The 20,360-nt window shown below is 41.4% G+C and overlaps 1 protein-coding gene across 2 annotated transcripts in view; it reads right to left on the bottom strand.

The window, feature by feature from the left end:
* The window catches only part of EPHA3 (EPH receptor A3), a 176,064-nt gene that overhangs the window by 52,412 nt on the left and 103,292 nt on the right, over positions 1-20,360 (bottom strand). For both annotated transcript variants that reach the window (XM_064728076.1, XM_064728084.1), the window contains exons 4-5: positions 9,545-9,700; positions 8,716-9,051 (exon numbers count right to left, since the gene is read on the bottom strand). In XM_064728076.1, the coding sequence (XP_064584146.1) occupies positions 8,716-9,051; positions 9,545-9,700 (492 nt within the window). The remainder of the gene's footprint in view (positions 1-8,715; positions 9,052-9,544; positions 9,701-20,360) is intronic.

Raw genomic sequence — 20,360 nt, 5'->3', positions numbered from 1 at the left:
AAAGGTGCAAGCAAATAATATGAAGGATCTGCAGAGACGACAATAAAACTCTGCTCAAATTGATTTCCCACTGAAACTGACCCCAACAGATGATTTGTTTTCCTCCAGTTTAATAGCAGCTATATATAAATTTCCTTATTGACTTTTTCCTTATTCCTTGGTTATTGTTTTCATATGCGACTGGCTTACAGATGTACAAATGCACTGAAAGGAAATTCCCTGTCCTGTGACAGGGAGAACTCAGTATTAACTCTGCGAAGGCACATGTGTACAACTGCTGAAACATTTAGAGTCCTATTGTTCCTGGCTTAGCTTTCTAGGTCACAAATTAAATTTTAGTAAAGGATTTAATTCTAAAATGAATCACAGCTCACTTCCAGCTTTTGCTTGCAAACAAGAGTAAAATATGCTTTGCCTTTCCAAACTATGCTGAAAGATGGTGACCAAGCAGAATTGACTGTTCTACTCAATTTTCAACTTCTGCCCTGCTGAAAAAATGGAAGGCTTGTTCCTTTTCCTTTCTTTAGAAAATTGATGCTTTTATTCTCTAATCATAATACTGTAATCTGATATAACCTATAAATTTTCTTTAATGTCTATGATGCCCCCAGGAGGTAATGTAGAACAAGAGCAGTAAATAAAGATCATAACCTGAAAATTAAATCTGCATTCTCTGATCCAAAGTAGGACCCACTGGGACTCCAACCTAAATCTGCCAGTCTTAGAGGACCAGCATCCAAACCACAAAACTATCATGCAATTTAAAGTAGAAATAGCAGTGTTTGAATGAACAAACTGATCTCTCACTTGAAGAGAGTTTCTCTGGGACACTGGAGCCACATCCACATCACGACAGGAGAGAACTCACCATGGTGCTGGCTCTGGCACTGCTCATAATGCTCCACACACACATTTGGATTAGGATTAACGCACAACCACCCAGCATCTGGGTTTTTTGGGAACCAACATTTTATCTCTAGGTTTATCCATCTAATTCCACTACTCAATTTGTCAGAGCCCCAAGCACTGACTCACAAATCCATGTAATGATGTCACACCACCATGACATGGTCACACTACCATGAAGTCTGTGAACAGCTGTGCTTTTACTTGGAATCTTCAACACCTCCAGCATCTATTCTGTGGATTAGTGTGGAAGGGGTCTATGAGAGAAGCCAGCTCACAGAAACCAGCAGCACCTGCCCCGTTTTCAACCTCCTCTGGCTGCACTCCTATTCACTTTCTCTGTTAAGCACTGCTACAGGCTTGTGCTGAAGCAAGCAAGCCCCATCCCAGGGACACATTCCAGGAAGGTCCCCAGGTGCCTCCCAGGAGACAGGAGGAGGAGGAAACAGTCCCACTTTAACAACTCTTTGGAAACCTGCTAAACCCTCCACGCTGCTCCTCCAGATACAATTCCCCACCACTTCAAGGCACGTGCAGGCACAGCCCTTGGCCCTCTAATCTCCAGGACACGTAGTTAAACCAGCACAGTGCCTGTGTTTGTCCTCCTGCATCTTTTCCTTGAGCTGGAGCAGGCTCCATCTGTTTTTATGACCTGGGCTGTAAAATGTCACCTGAATCTGTAACATCACTGGGTGACCATCAGCCTGAAGGTGACATTCCTTCCACTCATCCCACACCAGCAAAAAGCCCCTCACACCAGCCCCAGGCTGGATCCTGGTAGGGTTCCATCATAAGGAAAGGGTTGAAAAGGCTCACAGTTTCTGGGAGAAGGACTATCAAGATCACATTTACACACGCCAAAATGTGGAAGGAAAGAAACAGGACGAAACTTCAAAGGCAAACTCAAGCAGGCTGCCATTGGATGGAACAAAGCTGGGCACATTTCTCCCAGAAACAGAAAAAAATATTAAAAACTGGTTTGTTCGTAGCTGTTCTGATGGATGACTGCCTGCATTATGGCAGAAGTGCCCAAATGCATCTGTGAAAGGCTCCAGCCTGTGGCTACAGACTCCAGAGTGGCTGCAGGCATTTCACAGGTGCTGAGGAAGAAAGACTGCAGGGAACGGGAAGGGGGGAAACAAGCAGCTTCAGCAGGAATTACACCAAAAGGCAGCTGCTTGATTTCCCTCTCAAGTGCACAGAAAGGCAACCTTCTGGGCAGCAGCTGTCACTGGACAAGTGATTATCAGAGATCATTTCTCAGTTTTACAAATAAACTCTAAATTAAAAGAAACTGTCATTAAGCACAGAGCAATTGTGTTCTTGCTTCTCCCTCTTTTTATTAAAAGAGATAGCAAATGCCTTCCCCAGAGCAAACAAAAGGTTTGATTTGCTCATGTGGTAAACACATGTATAATAAGTCATGGAAATGCCATGTCCATTTGGGGAGGATCAGGCTGCACAAGGCACTCGCTTCAGAAACTGGAAATTATGATGCTGTGGCATTCCCAGCTGTTATTTCAGACAGGAGACAAATGCTGGATGTGCTTTCAGAAGGATTCATCCCAAAGGTACTCACAACACAAATGTTATTCTTTCTGCTCTCTGTTGAGGTGGTGATGGTGGCAGCTTTGCAATAGTTCATATTTTTCACTGAATGTGTTAAGACCCTATCAGTTTAAATAAACAGTTTTTCTTTGCCTTCCCCACCCCTTTGTTACATTACATTACCTTAGAGGATTTTAAAGCCTCACATTTCCTGGAGTGAAGTGTTCAGAAAGAAGAATTTATTCACCATGCTCACAACATCAACATTTAGGTGCTGAGCAGGCTTTCCCTTTCTGTGATAATTTGATTATTTCCTCAACCAGAGAAACCCCATGCACAATGTAAGAATATACTTAAGAACTATCTCTGAAAAAGCCATTATCCAAAACTGGAGAAGACAATTGCCCTCAAATAAGTACATTTATGATACAAAATACTTTCTCTCCTTCTATGTAATCACCAAGTGCTCCTGAACTGGTCTGTCAGTTATTATTTTCCACCTGCTCAGAACAAGAAAAGATTTCTCAAACTTCTTGCCCTGTCATTTGGAGCAGCTGCTTCTGTGGAGGTTCATCAGGAAAGAAGAACCTCTAACAGAAAAGACTTGAAAGGTGCTGACATCTTTCACATGCTTTTGGATTTGGAGGTGATTTAATAATTTTGTTTCCTTTTAAAACTTTATTTAATATACACAGAGATATAGTTTACTAAAAGGATTGCTAGAAAAAGACTCTTTCTGCTGTAGAAGCTGACACGTATTACGTTCATAATTCCCATTGCAGGAGCAGTCTCCAAACCCAAAGAAACAATTTTTCCCGTCTCTCCCCAGCTTGCAAATTGCCTAGAGGGAATTGCTTCAGAAAGCAGATTGGTAGCTGTGTTTACAATCAAGAGGAACACAATTTCCCTCAATGATTACTGAGAATGCCAGCACAGATAACAGAGAGAGACACAAGTCTAAGGTTTATTATTTAACAGAGGACTAAGCATCCTGCTTACCTGCATTCCTTCATTTTTACTCTTGTACCAAACTAAGATATTAAATGAGGAAGACACAGAAGCAAGCAAAGAAAACCATTATCCAGTGACTGCTGAACAAAATCTCACTGTGATCTGTGGAGAAACCAAGTAAAAGCTCTGAAAGAGGAAAAACTCTCTGAGCCACAAACTTCACCTGTGAACTTTCTGTCAGGTCAGCAGCGTTCACATGAGGACTGAAGAGCCCAGTGTGTGTGTCACAGACTTTGAAGCCTTGGCAGAGCTTCCTTGACGTTCAGGGGGAAAAGCGATCAAAGACTTTGCAGGCAGAACATCTCCAGCTAATAACAGGCTATGCATGGAGTGACATTGTTAAAAACACTTCCCTTTTATATCCCTAAAGGAGTTTTATTGAGTTAAAATGATCCTCGAATAGCCTCTGGGCTGAACTGTAAAACACATTTGAAGAGCGTAAAATCTTTATTTATGCCAGGAATGTTTGAAACTCAAAAGATAAATGTCATTCAGGAAAACAAGCATGTCCTAGGTATTCAGAACGTAATGGGGCACAGCTGTAATAACAGTCAGTGAACCAGAGACTCCCTACATCATGTCATTAGCTCACTTTTAATAAGTCTATCTTCTTGTCCTTTTTATAAGGGCCATAGGGAAAGAAAGAAATATATCATCCCCCAAACATCTGTGCCTCACTCAAATTGTCTCTCTTAGAAGACAGATCTACTTAAGGGACTTGCCTTGGGATATAGGTTGTAAAGTGCACACAACCCTCTCTAAATATGGATTTTATTTAAACAGGGAGCATCACACATCATTTGTGAGCTGCTGAAGACAGTGCAGTGCAGGCTGAGCACATAAATAGCATCAAAGTACCTGCAAATAATCAAATACATACACTGAAACAAAGCTTGGGGCTGAACTTATTCCCTTGAAGCCAGAGATTTCAGGCAAATAAAATTCTGGTTCTGAGAAGGTTTTAACAAGCCTTCCAAGGAGCCACAGAAATCTCTACTTAAAACAGAACTGAAAAATTGACTGGTTCTTTCTCCATTGTAAATGTTTATCCCTCCAAGCTGAAATTAACACATGGCTTGGAATTTTAAATGGCACAGGGAGGTCAAGATACTGCAAACCCTTCAACACACCTAATGATCCTAATTTCTCTATCTCTACCTTACTTTTGTTCAAAAGGTTATTTTAAAAATAATTTTCGTTCTGGCCTCTTGTAAAACTCTGCAGTGCCTTACTGGTTACTTTCTCATTAAACACACTGATTTCCTATGGCTTTTCATGCCTGAGTTCAATGATTAGGCAAGATGATTAAACAAGTTACATGGCTTGTTCTGCCTCCTGGCTTTTAGAAGTATAAAAGATAAGAGACTCTAGATAATCGAACTACTGCTTGTCAAGGGAAGCTTGAGGTGATATAAAGTAGATCTGGGGTTTTGTTATAATTTATAATGTAGCTTTGCATAGGATGCTTCAGTTTGGATGCAGGGGTGGTTGCTCTCTAAGCTTCCTCTAGGAAAAGTCTCTGACAGAGAAAGGAATCAAAATTTTGCAGGTGCACAACTGATCTGTGACGAGGCCAAACCTCAGGGTTAGGCACTTTTAGTCTCTCAATTGAGAAGCATAATCACTTCCTACAATTAGGAAAAACCTGACATTTCTAGCTGAAATTTAGCCCACAAAAAGCCTTCTGTGTTTCCTCTGCAGGGATTCCTCTTTATTCTCCAGTTTATTTACTTTTGGCACCTATCTGCATCCTGCCTGAATTGTGTGGAAGAGCTGTGGTGAGCTGAGGACAGAAATGGAAGAAGTTTCTTGTTACAACACATCCCATTTCTTCCTCTGCTGGTGCCAGGAGATGTGACAGCACAAAATCCCTTGGAATTGGTTTAGTGCTGACATTGCCTTATTGTAGCTGAATTATCTGCTACCACCTTTTGCAGCAGCCCTGTTGAAACCTTGGGTTAAAAGGCCTGAAGTCCTTAAGAACTAAGCTCCATTTAAAGCTTTTACAGTGTGCTTTTGGTGATCAAAAGAAAGCAATCTATTTTATCATCAATGAAATAAAGAACTGAGACATAAGGGGGAAAAAAAGGAAAATATTTGGGGATTGGCATAAGTAGATTGGGAAAATAAAGAAAATAAAATTATTTTCACAAAACTTTGATGCTAATAATAGTTTTGCTAGAAGCATGAACACTGAATCATCACTAAATAATGGAAGGCGTAAGAGTTCAGGAAGATGCACATGCAAAGTTGGTGTTTTGAGACAGAACATTCAGATTGATGTGGAGCAGCTGCCAGGAAAATGCTGTTGCAAAAAGAGAGTCATAGACTTGACCCTCTTGTTCCCATCTACCCTCTACAGGGTTTTCACTTTGCTCCTTCTGCTTGCTCTGCCCCACAGCCCCTCTGGTCTAACCTGGATTTGTGACCCTTTGTAACCCAGACCCATTTGGGTATGGTACATGGAAATTAAACTGTAGAATAAAGCTGGATAAAGCTGTAGAAAAGCTCTCTTGAGACAGCATTCTAGACCTTACAGAGCTAAAAATGTGCTTCTGATATATCCCTTTTGTGATCTGACCAGTGAGGGAATGCAATTATGTTTTTGTAATTATACTTTAAGAGACTGCTTATATACATACTTAAGGTCTAATTTTAACAACTTGCAGAGTTTCTAAGGGAATTCTAATACAGTAAACCAATTGGCATGATCAAGAGATAGCACAATTAAGCCTCTACTAACCCACATCACCTAAATGTACTTAGAGAAAAAATGGGCCATGCATAAAAGCAGAAAATAAACTGCTTAAGCAGCCTGTGGGTTACAGTGAACAGAGCTGCTACTGCCAAAAATGCTTTTGACTTTGCCACATCCCAGGTACTGTGTGTTCCACTCCAACATCAAAATCCACCTTGCAGAGCAAAGGCAGCAGCTCTGGGCCCTAGGGAAGCACACTGTAAAGCAAGAGGGAAAGAACTTCCCTGATCCTGCACAGTTTTTTTTTTTTTTGTGCACTGTCCTCAGGTGATTCCTAACTGCTGTGCTGATGAACAGGCTGAAAGGCAACACCTTTGATCAGAGAAACAGAAGCAAAGAGGGGAACTCAACAAGGACGCTCCAAATCACTGATCCAAAAATCCAAAACAATGAACTATAACAGCAACAAATTGAATGGACATAAAATGCAGGTGCCAGGGCTGAACTGGGTGGATTCACCTCTGTCTGCCTACTGCACAGTTAGACAGTGCCCCAAAGCACTGGGAAATGTAGTGACTGGGGTCAGGAAATAGCCTGTTCTCACATTTTTGTGCCTCCCACTACCGCTGATCTGTGATTTAAGGAGCAAACATACACCCTCTACAGTGAAAAACATTGCAATAACACAGCCCACCAGGAGGATGCCTACCCAGAACAATGTGAACTTGTCTGTGGTTTCAGGAAGACAGAACTGGAAGTATTTTGGGGACATGGTGTGGGATGGGAGGACGTGGGAGGAAGCTTACTGAACACATGCATGTTTTCTGTACAAAGCCTCCTGATGGAAGCTGCATGGAGCACAAGCACAGAAATTGCAGCATCTAGTTCTCTCTCTTCACTGGCACACACTGCTCCTAAAAATTTCACACCCAACCAAATGCCAGGGAAGAGTCGAGATTCTTCACAACTTTCAGATAAATGGAGCCATGTCAAATGAGAAGCAAATGGCAGAACAGAGCAGTGATGACAAAGGCTCGGATCCAACAGCCAGGGCACACTGCCGTGCTCAGGCAGGGCCTCAAAGGCTTTAAAAAGTCTCCACAGAAGGAGAGCAGCCCTTTTGTACCCCATCAACTGTGACACCACGATCTAATTCAGTATTCAGCTCCACACCCCCATCATGTTGGCAATAATACACAGTTGGTGAGACAACTTGTAAAGGAGTTAAAAAAAGGAAAAAAAAAAAGCCTTGTTTTCAATCTCTCTAATTTAATGTTAGCTTTTTATGCATCTAACATCAAAGCCTTTTTTCACTTCTATTTAATCAAAATTAATCACTAAGATTACTACAGCAATTTACGTTGGAGATTATTGAAATGAGTGTTTTATTAAAATCTAGTTTTATTAATAAAACACATTCTGGCTAAGGAATCATGTGAGCCTGCTATTAGAGACTATTAACTGGGAACTGGGAGTTAATCATAACAGTCATGCTGCCAGGTTCTTTGACAGAAACACACACTGGGTTTGTTTCTACTTTTACTTTTACAGGAATATCCAAGACAATTAGTCACCCTGGCACAGAGCAAATCCTGCAAATCAGGGAGAGGAAACAAAGGTGCATGTGGCATTCACATTCTCTGAAAAATCTCTTCGTCCAGGATTTTCCCCTGGGAAGCTGAGAAGCCTCAGAGAAAAAGGAAAACAATTACTATCTCATTTGCTTCTCCTGTATTTTGCTCATGTGGAATATGGAGATTGTTTACCACAGGTGATTGTTTCATTGGATTCTGGTGTGAGTTGTTTTCACTCTTTGGCCAATCAGTGCCAAGCTGTGTCAGGACTCTGGAAAGAGTCACAAGTGTACATTATTATCATTTTTAGCATTCTGTAAGTATCCTTTATGTATTCTTTAGTATAGTTCAGTATAGTATTTTCAGTATAGTATTCCTTAATATAATATAGTATCATAAAATAATAAATTAGCCTTCTGAGGACATGGAGTTATCATTGTCATATTTTCTGGAAAAATCCCTTCACCAGGATTTCTTCTCCTGGGAAGCTGAGAAGCCTCAGAGAAAAAGAAAAAAAATATAATTCATTTGCTCCTCCTGTGTTTTGCTGCCTTGGAATGTGGTTTGGACATTGTTTATCCAACAGGTGGTTGTTTGATTGGTTTCATGTCAATTCTTTTAAGTTAATGACCAATCACTGTCCAGCTGCCAGACTCTGTAAGGAGTAGTGAGTTTTTCATTAATATTTTGTTAAGCCTTCTGTAAGTATTCTTTCTCTATTCTTTAGTATAGTTTTAATATATCATAATATAATATAAACCATATCATGTCATACACTATCATGTCATGTCATATCATAATAAAGTAGCCTTCTAAGAACATGGAGTCAGATTCATCTTCCCTCCCCACAACAGGGGACCCCAGAAATACCACATGGAATCAGATTCATCATTCCTTCCTTCATCTGAGAACCCCACAAACACAACAGGTGCACAAACCCCAGCAGCTTGAAAGGAAAGGAAACCCGAGGGGACTCACCAGCCTGGTTGGTGGTGATGCTGACAGCAGCGAACTGCCGGGACAGGGCGCTCAGGTCGGAGACGCCGTTGAGCGCGTCGATCTCGAAGGTGTAGTTGGTGTGTGCCAGCAGGTCCACCACGGTGACGGTGGTGTTGGTGAGGCCGCTCTGGCGCGGCAGGAAGCGCACGTTGTCGCTGCAGGGCTCGCACAGCCGCCCGCCCCCCGAGCACTTCTTGCAGACGATGTTGAAGGTGACGTCCTTCCTGCCCCCCGTGTCCAGGGGCCAGCTCCAGTCCAGGATCACCGAGGTCTCGTTGATGTTGGAGATGACGTTTCTCGGGGCGGAGGGTGGTCCTGGGAAAGGGAAAGCAGGGAGTGAGATTTTCTCCCTAAGGGTGCTCCAAAATGGGAGTAACGAGGGCGCAGAAATATAAAAGTAAAAAAAAAAAAAAACATTATTAACCAAACTCTTCTGGTTATTTCCTGTGGAGACTCCTTCAATATTTCACTAGATTACAGACCTAAGATAACAAGAACCATGTTTTCTTATAAATAGAGAGTTCCCTCAGGGTGCAGTTCAGGATTGAGGGCTGAGTACTGGTAGCAATAAAAAAAATCCTACTTTTCCTTCTCGAGTCTGACAGGGTACAACAAGGAGAAAATGAAATCAGAAAAGGCACAAACCCAGCCCACCAATTTCCAGCAGCCTGTCCAACACTCAAGAAAACACAAGAGGGAGTGGATGGCTGACTGCAGTGGGACATGAGAGGAAGCAAGCAGGCGAGCTGTTGTGGAGGGACGGATGGAGCAGCAAGAATGACAGCCCCGAGCAGAATGAGCTACTCACTGGTGCAAGCCATGGATGGAGGGTCTTTCTCAGAGCGAAAGTAATTCTTTTCACACCTGCAGTTCAGAGATGCATCTTCGTAGGTGGAACTGTGAGGGGGGCATTTGGCACACTTCACATTGCCAGCAGAGGCTTTGTAGAACCCAGCTCGACAGGCTGCAAAGTAACAGGGATAGAGTTTTAAATTCCATGGGCATCTTGATTCTAACATGTGACTACTGCCCTGGAACCTACCCATATGGGGATCACAGTTTGCAGACATTTATGGTCTAAAATTACAGATTTTTCTCATAATCAGAGCTGACAGAAATAAAATGTCTTGGTAGAATGGAGTTCATGCATCAGCCTGGATTTGCAATTAATTTTGCCTGGAAAACAAAAGAGGGTATTGCACCACTAAGAAGAAACATTTTCTACACTTCATTTTGAGAACTTTGCTCCTTTTCCTTCTCTTCTGCTTCATTTACCAAAACTTTGGCCCTACCCTGCATAAGAAGCTAACTTATCCTCCCTCTGCTGCAAACATTTTCTTACAAGGGCACACTGATTGTAAACTTCATCTCTTCAGTTCATCAGGTCAGGAGCAAGCAAGCCAAAACCAAGAAAATAACCTGAACAGAGAAAGATCTTTTCCATTTTTAAATGATCATGTCAATGAGCTGTGTGTATTACCTGTGTAAAAAAGATTTCTTTTTTGGATTAGCTAAGTCTTTAGATGGGCAGCAGTAGGAAAAAGCTCTGAACAGATATCCCAGCAGCTTTTCAAGTGATGGAGGAGGTAGGAACTGTTATTGTCTATTCCCAAAACCTAAACAAACACCTGGGCAAGGCAGATTTGTTGGTTAGCTCCTGATGCTGCACACCTGAGTGAAATACTCTGGTAAATGGTGAGAGAAAACTACTCTGCTCTTCTCTGAAACATCCTAAAAAGGGACAGCCTCCTCCAACAAGGGACAGCAGCAGGAGCACGAAGGGTTTCACAGGGAAGTGCCAATCTCAGCCTCCCTCCAGCTCTTCCCAGCCCTGGCAAATGGCAGTGCTTGGCTGCAGCTGCTCCCTCCACTTCCAGACTGCAGCAAAGCAGCTGCCAAAGACAGCTCCTGCTCCAAGTTCTCTCCTGCAAGCCCTGAGGAAACATCCCAGAGTCTGAGCCTCTGAGCCACAGCCCCAGCAGACAATCTGTTACAGCAGAACTGTAAGAATTGCTAAAGAAAAGCAGAACTGCTACAAATGACCTTGTGTGAGCAGCACAAACCTGCCCAACCTGGCACAGCCCATCCAGCTGGCACTTCTGGTGTTCCCCTCTCCTCAAGGGTTGCCCAAGGGGCTTGGGGATTCCCATTTAACTGGAGGAAATAAAGGAAACCTAAGTCCTTCTTACACCCCTCCACTAGGAGGAAATGCAGCAGGAAACAACTGGGTTTTTTTTTTTTTGTGTGTAGCTGTTATTTTTGCAGCCTTTCACAACTCAAATGCCATCCCCTCCCATGTGATGCCCCATGAGGCACCTGGAGCAAACCCAGCTCTGGCTGACAGAGGAACCTCCAGTGACTTTGCTGCTTCTGTTCCCAGCCCTGAGACAGCAAGCCAGGCAGAAAAGAGGCCAATCCCCTTCTTACCAGCAATAATAACTAACCAAACACAATAAGGAATAAATATCACACTTCAGCTCCCTCATTAATACAGATAACTTCCACCAAAGCTTCTCATGGAAACTTGCTACCATATTAAACTGCAATGGTTTTGCTTAACCAGCTTGAAGGGACATTTTCACATTTATGAGACAATGATGTATTTATGATTCTATACAGCAGAATCTTGTAATAAATATATATGCTAGTTTAATGCAATGACAAAAAAGAAAGACCCTATAACCAGTATTTTAATAAAAGCAATGAATTTAACACAAGTAAACAAGCTTGTATTAGAAGAAGAAATATTCAGAGGGATAAAGAAGAGAAACTGCCCCATTAATCAATGTCTCTTTCATCCCTCAGGTTAAAAACCATGGACCTCATTTAAGAAAAGCTGGTGATGGTCAGTGGGGGGGTGAGCCAGTCAGATTCCTGCTGTCCCAATGTGCCCTAGCAAGGGCATCCCAATCTCATGTCTTCCCCTCAGGCTGTCTTGCACTTTCTGTCTTTGTCTGTCAGACCAATTTCAGATTACTCACAACTGCAGCCCAAAGGAGAAAAAAAAAAATGCATTTACACTTGAAACTGAAGCTCAGAACTGGAGGTGCAATGAAAAACATTGTCGATGTACTTCCTATAATTACTAATAATTTTTTAAAATTCTGATATATAAGAGAGAAAAAATGAAGTTGTTATTTCCAAAGGCATTAATTTCTCTGTTAGACAAATTGGATTACAAGTACTGATAAAAGAAGCTTTGGCTTTTTGAGGCAAATACCATGGCTTTGGTTTCAATTAGGTTGAAAAACATCATAGGAATTAGCATAGGAAGCCTTCACAGAATCTCTAATTTTAGCATGGAAACCAGCTGTGAACAGCAGTTGCTTTTACTCAACAATTTCTTGCAAAAACTAAGCACTTTTTCTTTCCCTCACAATGGGGAACAATACAGGAGGAAGTAGATGCAATGGGCCAGGAAGAAAAAAACTGTTAGCACACTAAAAGTGAGTCAAGGAAACTTTGGGAGCTTCTATGATATAAACTTCTGTGATATAAACAGTACAGCAAGGCTGGCTGGTTTTGCTTTTTCAGGAAGATCTCCTCAAGCCTGCTGGCTCTGGTGACTCCTGTGGTAACTTCCATCTGCAGCATTCTAAAACTGCATTTATTCTGATTTCAGTCTCTTTTGTTTGGGTGTGATGTCAGGATGACTATATTGAGTCACCTGTTAGTCAGAATTTCAGGACTCTGGTTGTCCTTGTTACTGTGTGAAAATGAACTTCCTTGAGCTCTAACTGATGAGTTTGTCTCAGAAACAGAGAGCAGGGAAAGTTAATTCAGTGAGAGGAAAACAAATGCATGCAACAATCTGTGCTAGGTACTGATTAAAAGAATGTGGTTCCCTTTTCTGCAGCAAAGTGAATTTTGCCTCAGCCTGACTAATCTGCTTGGGGTGAAAACATGCTCCTAATTAAGGGTTAAATTATTAATTTAAACTGGAATTAATTTTAAATTAAAACATAAATCTGTTAGCAAATAGGAGCATTTTAGCATTCAGGTCCTGCAGCCCCCTGCACACAGAGCAATCTCAGCAATTCCCAGCTGTAAACACCAAGGAACAAGCGGAGCCTGCACTGGGGATGTCCCAGCCCCAGCACTCCAGGCTTGACAGGGCCCATCTCCTGCACAAGGTCAGGGAAACGTCATTTAGAAACTGCCTGGCACTGCCCAGCCCTGCAGGAGCTCTGCTTTTTGTGCTTTTTAGGCAGGGCTGGAGCATCACAACAGGCTGGAAGTGGATTACACATCCATGGCATGGCTGACCAGCACCCACCCATTGATTGTTTCCTGTCTTTGTTCCTCTGCTCCTCATCAAAACAGCCCAAAGGTGAAATGTCATTGAGGCTTTAAGGCACAGCCTCCACAAAGAAGGGAATTCAGTCACAAACCTGTGCAGCTCACAGATAACACATCCTCAGAGTGTGCACTAATGAGACAAATCAGAGCAACTCAGGACAAACCTCCTGTGCCAGGACAGGGAAGCATTCCCTACGGAAGTGAACACTCTTAGAGGGGCTTTGCAAACCATTCCCACTGCCCCCTGAGCAGGTGAGTTAATTGAACTAATCAATATTTTAATTCTCATATCAGAACCCATTCTTAACTTCCAGGATTTAGAGAAAGTCCTCTAGTCCCTGTGGGGACATAGATTTGCTTGTGTTTGAATAGCTACAAAGTCCTGAAGTTGGACCTGGTCATCACAGGATGACCTTTGGCTGGGCAGGTGTGTTGGGAAGGCAATCACAGAATCAATTAGGTTGGAAAAGACCTCTGAGACCATCAAGTCCAGCTTATCACTTCCCATCACCATGTCAATGAGACCATGGCACTGGGCTGTGTCCAGTCTTTCCTTAAAATGCTACTGACTCACTTCAATGCCCACACACAGCCTTGCATCTTTGAACTGTTCTCCAGTTCCTTTTGCCAGTGTTAAACAGCTTTTCCCTTATTTTTCACTATGGCACCCCATTCACCAGCAAGTTTTATAAAGCAGGTTTCCTTCAAAACCCCTCAGAGCAACAAAACCATCTTCAGCAACTCTGGTTGTTTATCAGTATCTTAAAAATCATAAATTCTATAGCATTCTTATGTCTGTAGCATCCTCTATCTCTCCTGAGCCTCTCTCTCTGTAACTTCTTAAACACCAACTCAGCCCAAAAAGGCTTCTAAAAATTAGACTGGATTTTTGATTCATATTTCCACTGAACTTCAGGCACACTTTTTGTCATCAGACCTGAATAAAAAGACACCACTTAAGTGAGCAGCTCTAAAACCAAGGGCTATTGCTGTACACGCAGAGCAGGCTTTCTCTGTGATGGGCTGTGCTGCTGGCACCTGAGGGAAGAGAAAAATAAAGTTGAGAAAGGCTCTAATGAGGGATAAAAGCTCTTCTTGTGATTGGACCCCATTACCACTACTGTAAGAATATCCCCAGAAAGAGCTAAGGATATTGACCTTCTCTCCTTGCCTGTAGGATTCCATTCTGTCTGTTGAAGAAATTAAAATTCACAAATGATCTTAGTGTGTGTATTCTTGCATCATCCATGAGATATGCATGGTGCAAGTATTCAGTGCAATGTGACACTGAAATGTCTTTAGGAAAACACTCCTCAGAATGAGCACTTTTCATTTTTTAAACCTGAAAGCTTCTGCTAGCACAAAAAAATTAAAAAATCAGTATTTAATCTTCCTCATGAGTAAATTTCTGCCTTTTTCCTCCCCGCTTCATATTTTATAGTGATCTGTGACCTTAACATATTTTAATCAGATGCTTCTGAAATTGGCTTTACTCCCAGGTCAAGCCATTGAGCAGAAACAATTCCTGTTCCTTTGTTTAATAACTGTTACTGGCAGACATATTAATTATATGTACATAAGAGATAGTACTGTCCTGAGGGAACAACACTGCACCTTTCAACCACAAAAAACCCAAAGTCTGTAATAGCTGCACGTTGTGCCTTGCAGGGCTTCTGTGTCTCCTTTTGTGCAGTGCATTTCAGTGAGGATTGCTGCCAGCAGCTTTGTTTAAAGTGCAATGTCAAAGATTGCAGACCTAAAACAGACCTAAAACCTCTTTACAGCAAAGAGGTTCTCACTTGTGGGCATGCAAGCACCTGGTTTCAAAATGTGTCAGGCATTGTGTCCTCTCTGCAGCCAGTTTTGGGGGCAAGCAATCTTAGTGGATCACTTAAACAGGTATTTAAACCTTTAAAACAGGTATCACTTAAACAGGTATTCCTTAAACAGGAATTTAATAAACTCATGTTTGTAAACTGCCACATAAATTATTTCACCCTCATACCTAAAACTCAAATACTATTTCAAAACCCTGGAAATATAGAGATATCTGTTAATTTATTTTTTTAACAAAGATCGTTATGTTAATCATCATTGTACTGCCCTTCATGTAGACTATCCAATATTTGGGGTTTTTTTTGCAAATTATTAGTTGCAATGTATTCTGCTCCAGTTTAGGTAGTTGATGTGAAGTACAAAAATTCATCTTTCCTTCAATTTACCTTCAAATTTGTTACTTTTTTCACGAAATCAATGTACCCTTGGTTTTTATTACATGACAGGAAGACCAGCTGCTCTTGATGTGTCCTCTCAAAGCCATTCCTCATCTTACAAAGATCTATCATGAGCTTATCTTCTCTGTGATGAACAAAGACAAACTTTTCCATCAGCTTTTACAGGAATATCTTCTGATCCTCTGATCATACCCATCTCTGTTTCTACACTGTCATTTATACAGTGGAAAATGTTCTTATTTTTCCCATGACTGTCTGATGAAACCAATTGATTTATATATTGGACCACAGATTACATCTTGCTCTCTAACACATTTGGGCCTTTGCTATTTTTTGGGTTTTGTTTTTTATTTTGAGCAACCCATGGAACATCTCTCCCAGTGTGTCAATGCACAGATCCCAAGTCAGAACAGTTAATTCAGACATATAAAAGGGATAAATTTTCTCTCAGGGATGGAGGGAAGATGATGATGCATTTACTGAGGCTGAATATTCTTTTGCCACTTCCCACCTCTGTTAGCACATTCAGGAATCTTTTGGTGTCCCTGGGAGAAAATTAATGCAGAACAGGCTCCAAACCCAGTGTCACCTTCTAATCAAAATGCTGCCTGGTGGCCTGTGTGATGTTTCAGAGAGCCCAGCCCAGCTCCCTGATGACACAGGTCCACTACTGCAATTTGCATGAATTAGTACTTTTGTTAGGAGTCTCAGCAGAGCTGTCAAATTAATTGGAAAAGAAATTTAACAAACCCCTTACCCCTCAGAGATTTGCTCTCAGGTCAGGGTTGAGGCACATTGCTCGAGCAGTGCGGGGGAAGCTTGTGTTCTTCACACCCTTGCTGAACTTATTTTGTTGGTAAAAAAGAGAGGACTTTGGTTTCTTGAGCTGTTAATTCATTACCTGTCACTGACATAAAAAAGACAATCTATTTCTAATGCTGCTTTTGGCTAGAGTAGGATTAAGTTTTTTCATAGCAGCTGCTATGGGGCTGTGTTTTGCATTTGTGCTGTAAATAGTGTTGATAATTCAACCAAGTTTTTATTTTTTACTGCTGAACACTGCTCACACATTGTCAAGGTCTTTTCTGAGCAGGCTGGGGGTGCACAAGGATTTGGGAGGGGACACATCTGGGACAGCTGACCCAGTTTGGCCAAAGGGATGCTCCATCCCACCTTTCCTGGGGATGGCTGAACACCTGCCTGCTGATGGGGAGTGGGGAATCAATCCTTTGTTTTCTTTTCCTTGTATGTAGCATTTGTTTTCCCTACTGAACTGTCTTTCTCTCAACTCCCAAGTTTCTTCACTTTGCTCCTTTGATTCCCTCCCACATCCCATGAGGGGAGAGGGAGTGAGTGGCTTGGCTGTCAGCTGGGCTTAAACATGACAATCTCACAACACTAAATATACCAGATGCTGATAAAATAAAAATAGAATGGCTCAGTTAATGGCCAGCGACTAGAATGTCTGCACACTCATTTCCCACAAATTCTCATACCTCAAAATTAGTTCTTTTTCCCAATTTCACCATATTTTTGAATTCAACCACTGGAGGCAAGACATGGCCAGAGGCACATAAAGTTTCGGAAGCAAACACTGGAGATACTTTACTGTCCTCACTTGCAAAACACAACCAACCAACCAAAAAAAAAAAAAAAAAAAAAGGAAAAGCTAAAATTGAAGCTGAAATTGTGTGCCTATGCCTTGTTCAGTGCTACTTTCACTGCCAACCACTGACTCATTATTTCCTGAATTCACTGAGAGCTGGTGCTGGGAAAGGGAAGCTCTTAAGAAGAGAAATGCTGCTGCAATGGCAAGCACTTAAATCTGTAGGAAAAAAGTCCCTAAGGTTTAAGCCACTGTCATTAAACCTGATATAATTTAGGGTATCAAAAAATGGTTGTAATTTGCAGCAGTATACAGGAAACAGCCATTGCTTTGCTAGTGATGCTGTTAATGCCACTTAATGGCTGCATCTATATTTTTGCCACACTTCTAAAGCAAAATCTCATTTCTCCCTCTCTTGTATTATGATTCACAACAGAAAGTGTGCCCAGACCACACAATTACATATATTTCAGGTATACTGGAAGAGGTTCTCCCTGCTACAGGAAGTCTGTATGACCTGACAGAGATTTTCTGAAGTGAAAATTAAATGCTTAAAAATTGTCATGGTATGGGCACAGAATCCTTAATTCCAACTGCTGAATTCTCCTATTTGGCCACACTCCTTGCTAATGTAGACTTAAGCCATGAGCACCAGCCTTCAAATATCTCTGTGCTGTCAGAATCTGGCAAAAGGAGGATGATTTTATCTAAAGTCATTAAACATATAAACAGATATAGTCATGTGCAGAGAGGTTTCTAAAGAAAAGCTTTAAACAGAAGACCCAAAACATTACAGCTTCATCGTTGTCAGAACATCCTCCTCTCTTTGTGTTTTTTTTTTCATCAACTGTATTTTCATCCTTCCAGCAGAAAGCCTGAAAATTAAACAGTTCCAGCCCCTGGGGACATCTGTGAGCTGACAATCCTCTCACAGCTGAAAAGAAGGGCTTTTGCAAAACTATCTGAACACTGAAGTGCATTTCTGCACTGTGTGCTTTAGCTTTTGCCTCTTCTTCCTTGGTATTTCTCCTTTCAAAAAGAAAATTCTTAATTACCTAACATGCATTTTTTCTGCATGTGTTAAAAAAGTCTGGGTTTGCAGGGTAAGCAATTATCTGCTGAACAAAAATCCAATTAAATGTAAATTTTTTTTTTAAATCCCACAGTTCAGCATTTTTATTCACTTGCCTGCTACCTGTGTGAACCCAAAGGGGGGCAGAATCTCAGCTGTTTAGAAAACAAAGAATCTGATGTATTGCATTTTACAAGGTATTTGCTACAGAATGGAATCCTTCCTTACAATCAGCAACAGAAACAAGAACTCAATATTCTCCAACAGCATTCACTTCTCAATGCAGGAAATTCATCAGAAGGAACAGGAAACCAAATTTGCATTGTTCTGCTCAGTACTTTTTCTAACAAATAATACTGTGTGCTGATATCCAATGCCACATGTTCAATTAACAGCTTGCAATTCCACTGGACTTTATGGGGAAAAGAATCACAAAACAGAATTACAATGCCTTTCATGACTCTGCATTTTTTTATAAAAAAGGTTTTACTATATAGACACCATGCCATTTTCTGAGTGAAGGAAAAATATTGCAAACACCATGGATTTAACTACAACATTGGTTTTATATTAATTTTTTCCCACTTCTTAATTTAACAGTCAAAATCAGAAACCAAGGAGGCTGAAAGGACATCCAAAACCCTCAAAAGATGGAGGTATTTAGGGAATCCACCATGAGATTTGACCTTCTCAATCTATCAGGACCAACTGATGCAGAATAGGGTGGGGTTTTTATCCTACTAGGAATATTCTCAACTACTCCCATTAGAATTCTTTGGAGTTTACTAAGAGGTAATGGGGAAGTCAAATTCCATCTGGTTACTTTGCTTAGCAAAGCTCTGATCACAGGTCTGTTTCCAAAATATCTATTTTACTTTTTCTGAACACATCTCAAGACAATAAAAAAGGCTTTCTTTTTTGCAGGCTAAGTTTCAAGAACAAGAAAGAATCCAGAAAAAAGAATGCTGTACACATTAATCTGGTACAAATGATACAAGATAGCACATAAAAACCCAAACAATTTTAAGCAATTAAGTCAAGTAAATCTGTTATTGAAAACAAAAGTTATAACAGAAATAATTACCTGCTTATTGATGTAACTTTGACTGGGACAACTGGTTTCCAGCATACTTGTCATTGAGACCTTTTTTTCACTAAATACTACATTTGAAAAGCCAATACAGAGAGGAGAATAGGACAAAGGTTTGTCCATGACTAAGCAGTTACACATCTCACATTCACTACTAACCAGGTGCATTTCTGAGAGCCCAGGGCTGATGGGTGAATCTCTACACCTGACACAAAAGCCTTGCAGACTGGTGAGATCCCACAAAAGCTTTCCAGCCACAAATGGAGCTCCCAGCCTTGTGCTGGGACAAAATGGGTACCACAGGCAGGCAAGGGTTCAGCTTGGGATAACCTTGGACTAGAAGATAACCTTGGAAGAAGTTCTTTAACAGTTTTTCTGCAAAGCCATGGTTCAGCAGCTCATGAGCCCTCATTTCCCCACCAAACCCACAGAATAAGGGTGTATGTCAGCGGGGAGCATCCCATGGAAAGTTTTTCTTCTATAAAAGGCTCTGTGCTTCAGACAGGAATCCAGTTAAAGTGTAATAGTAATAATGTCCATGTAAGTCACTAAAGCATTTCTACTTTTTTTCCCTTCCTCCTCTCCTTGCTGCCTGTCCTGTGTGTCAGATTAGAAATATACAACAAGTGATTATGATAGGCAAGTGTAACTGTATTTTGAAGGTGCTGTCAAAATGCATTAGCAAAATGTCCCATTACAGCCCAAGCAATCTGAAATGATCTCCCACTAACACAAATGCCATCAGTGCTGTGTTCTGCTGCCCTGACAGCACAAAGTGAGGCTGTGACAGCTTCCCACAGTTACAAACCTGGCCCTGCAGATCCAGAACCTCACATCGAGCCCTCACATCCCCACCTGGTGCCACAGACATGGCACACGCAGCCCTTCGCTTTGTCTTGCTCCCCTTTATAAATTAATTTCTAATTATTAATTATAATCTGTGCAGTGACCCTCCCTCAGCACTGCTAAATAAATCCTGAATATCCCTATCTGGGCAAGGCATGGCCAGAAGTGCAAAGGCCAGGGAGCTTCCTCCAGCACCATCACCATTTTCTGTGCTGCTCTGTGCCCCTTGGGACAGGAATTCTGAATAGCTGTGAACTGGAATATTAATTGCACTTTCTAACTGTTCCCTAACAAGGAAAACTTTCCTCCTGCATTAGGATTTGCTCTTAAAGAACATTTTGCTCTTTTTCCACTTCTTCTCTTGGCTGCAGTGAAGACTGGGTTAAATGTGAATTCCCATTAAATGTGTGTGCAGCAAGCATTTGGAAGAGGCGAGCAGCAAGCAGGCTTGTTATTCTTGATGAATAATGTAACTTA

The sequence above is a fragment of the Zonotrichia leucophrys genome, chromosome 1 (assembly GCF_028769735.1).
Source record: "Zonotrichia leucophrys gambelii isolate GWCS_2022_RI chromosome 1, RI_Zleu_2.0, whole genome shotgun sequence".
Lineage (NCBI taxonomy): Eukaryota > Metazoa > Chordata > Aves > Passeriformes > Passerellidae > Zonotrichia > Zonotrichia leucophrys.
The sequence above is the reverse complement of the archived record's forward strand: the minus strand, read 5'-3'. Positions and strand labels throughout refer to the sequence as shown.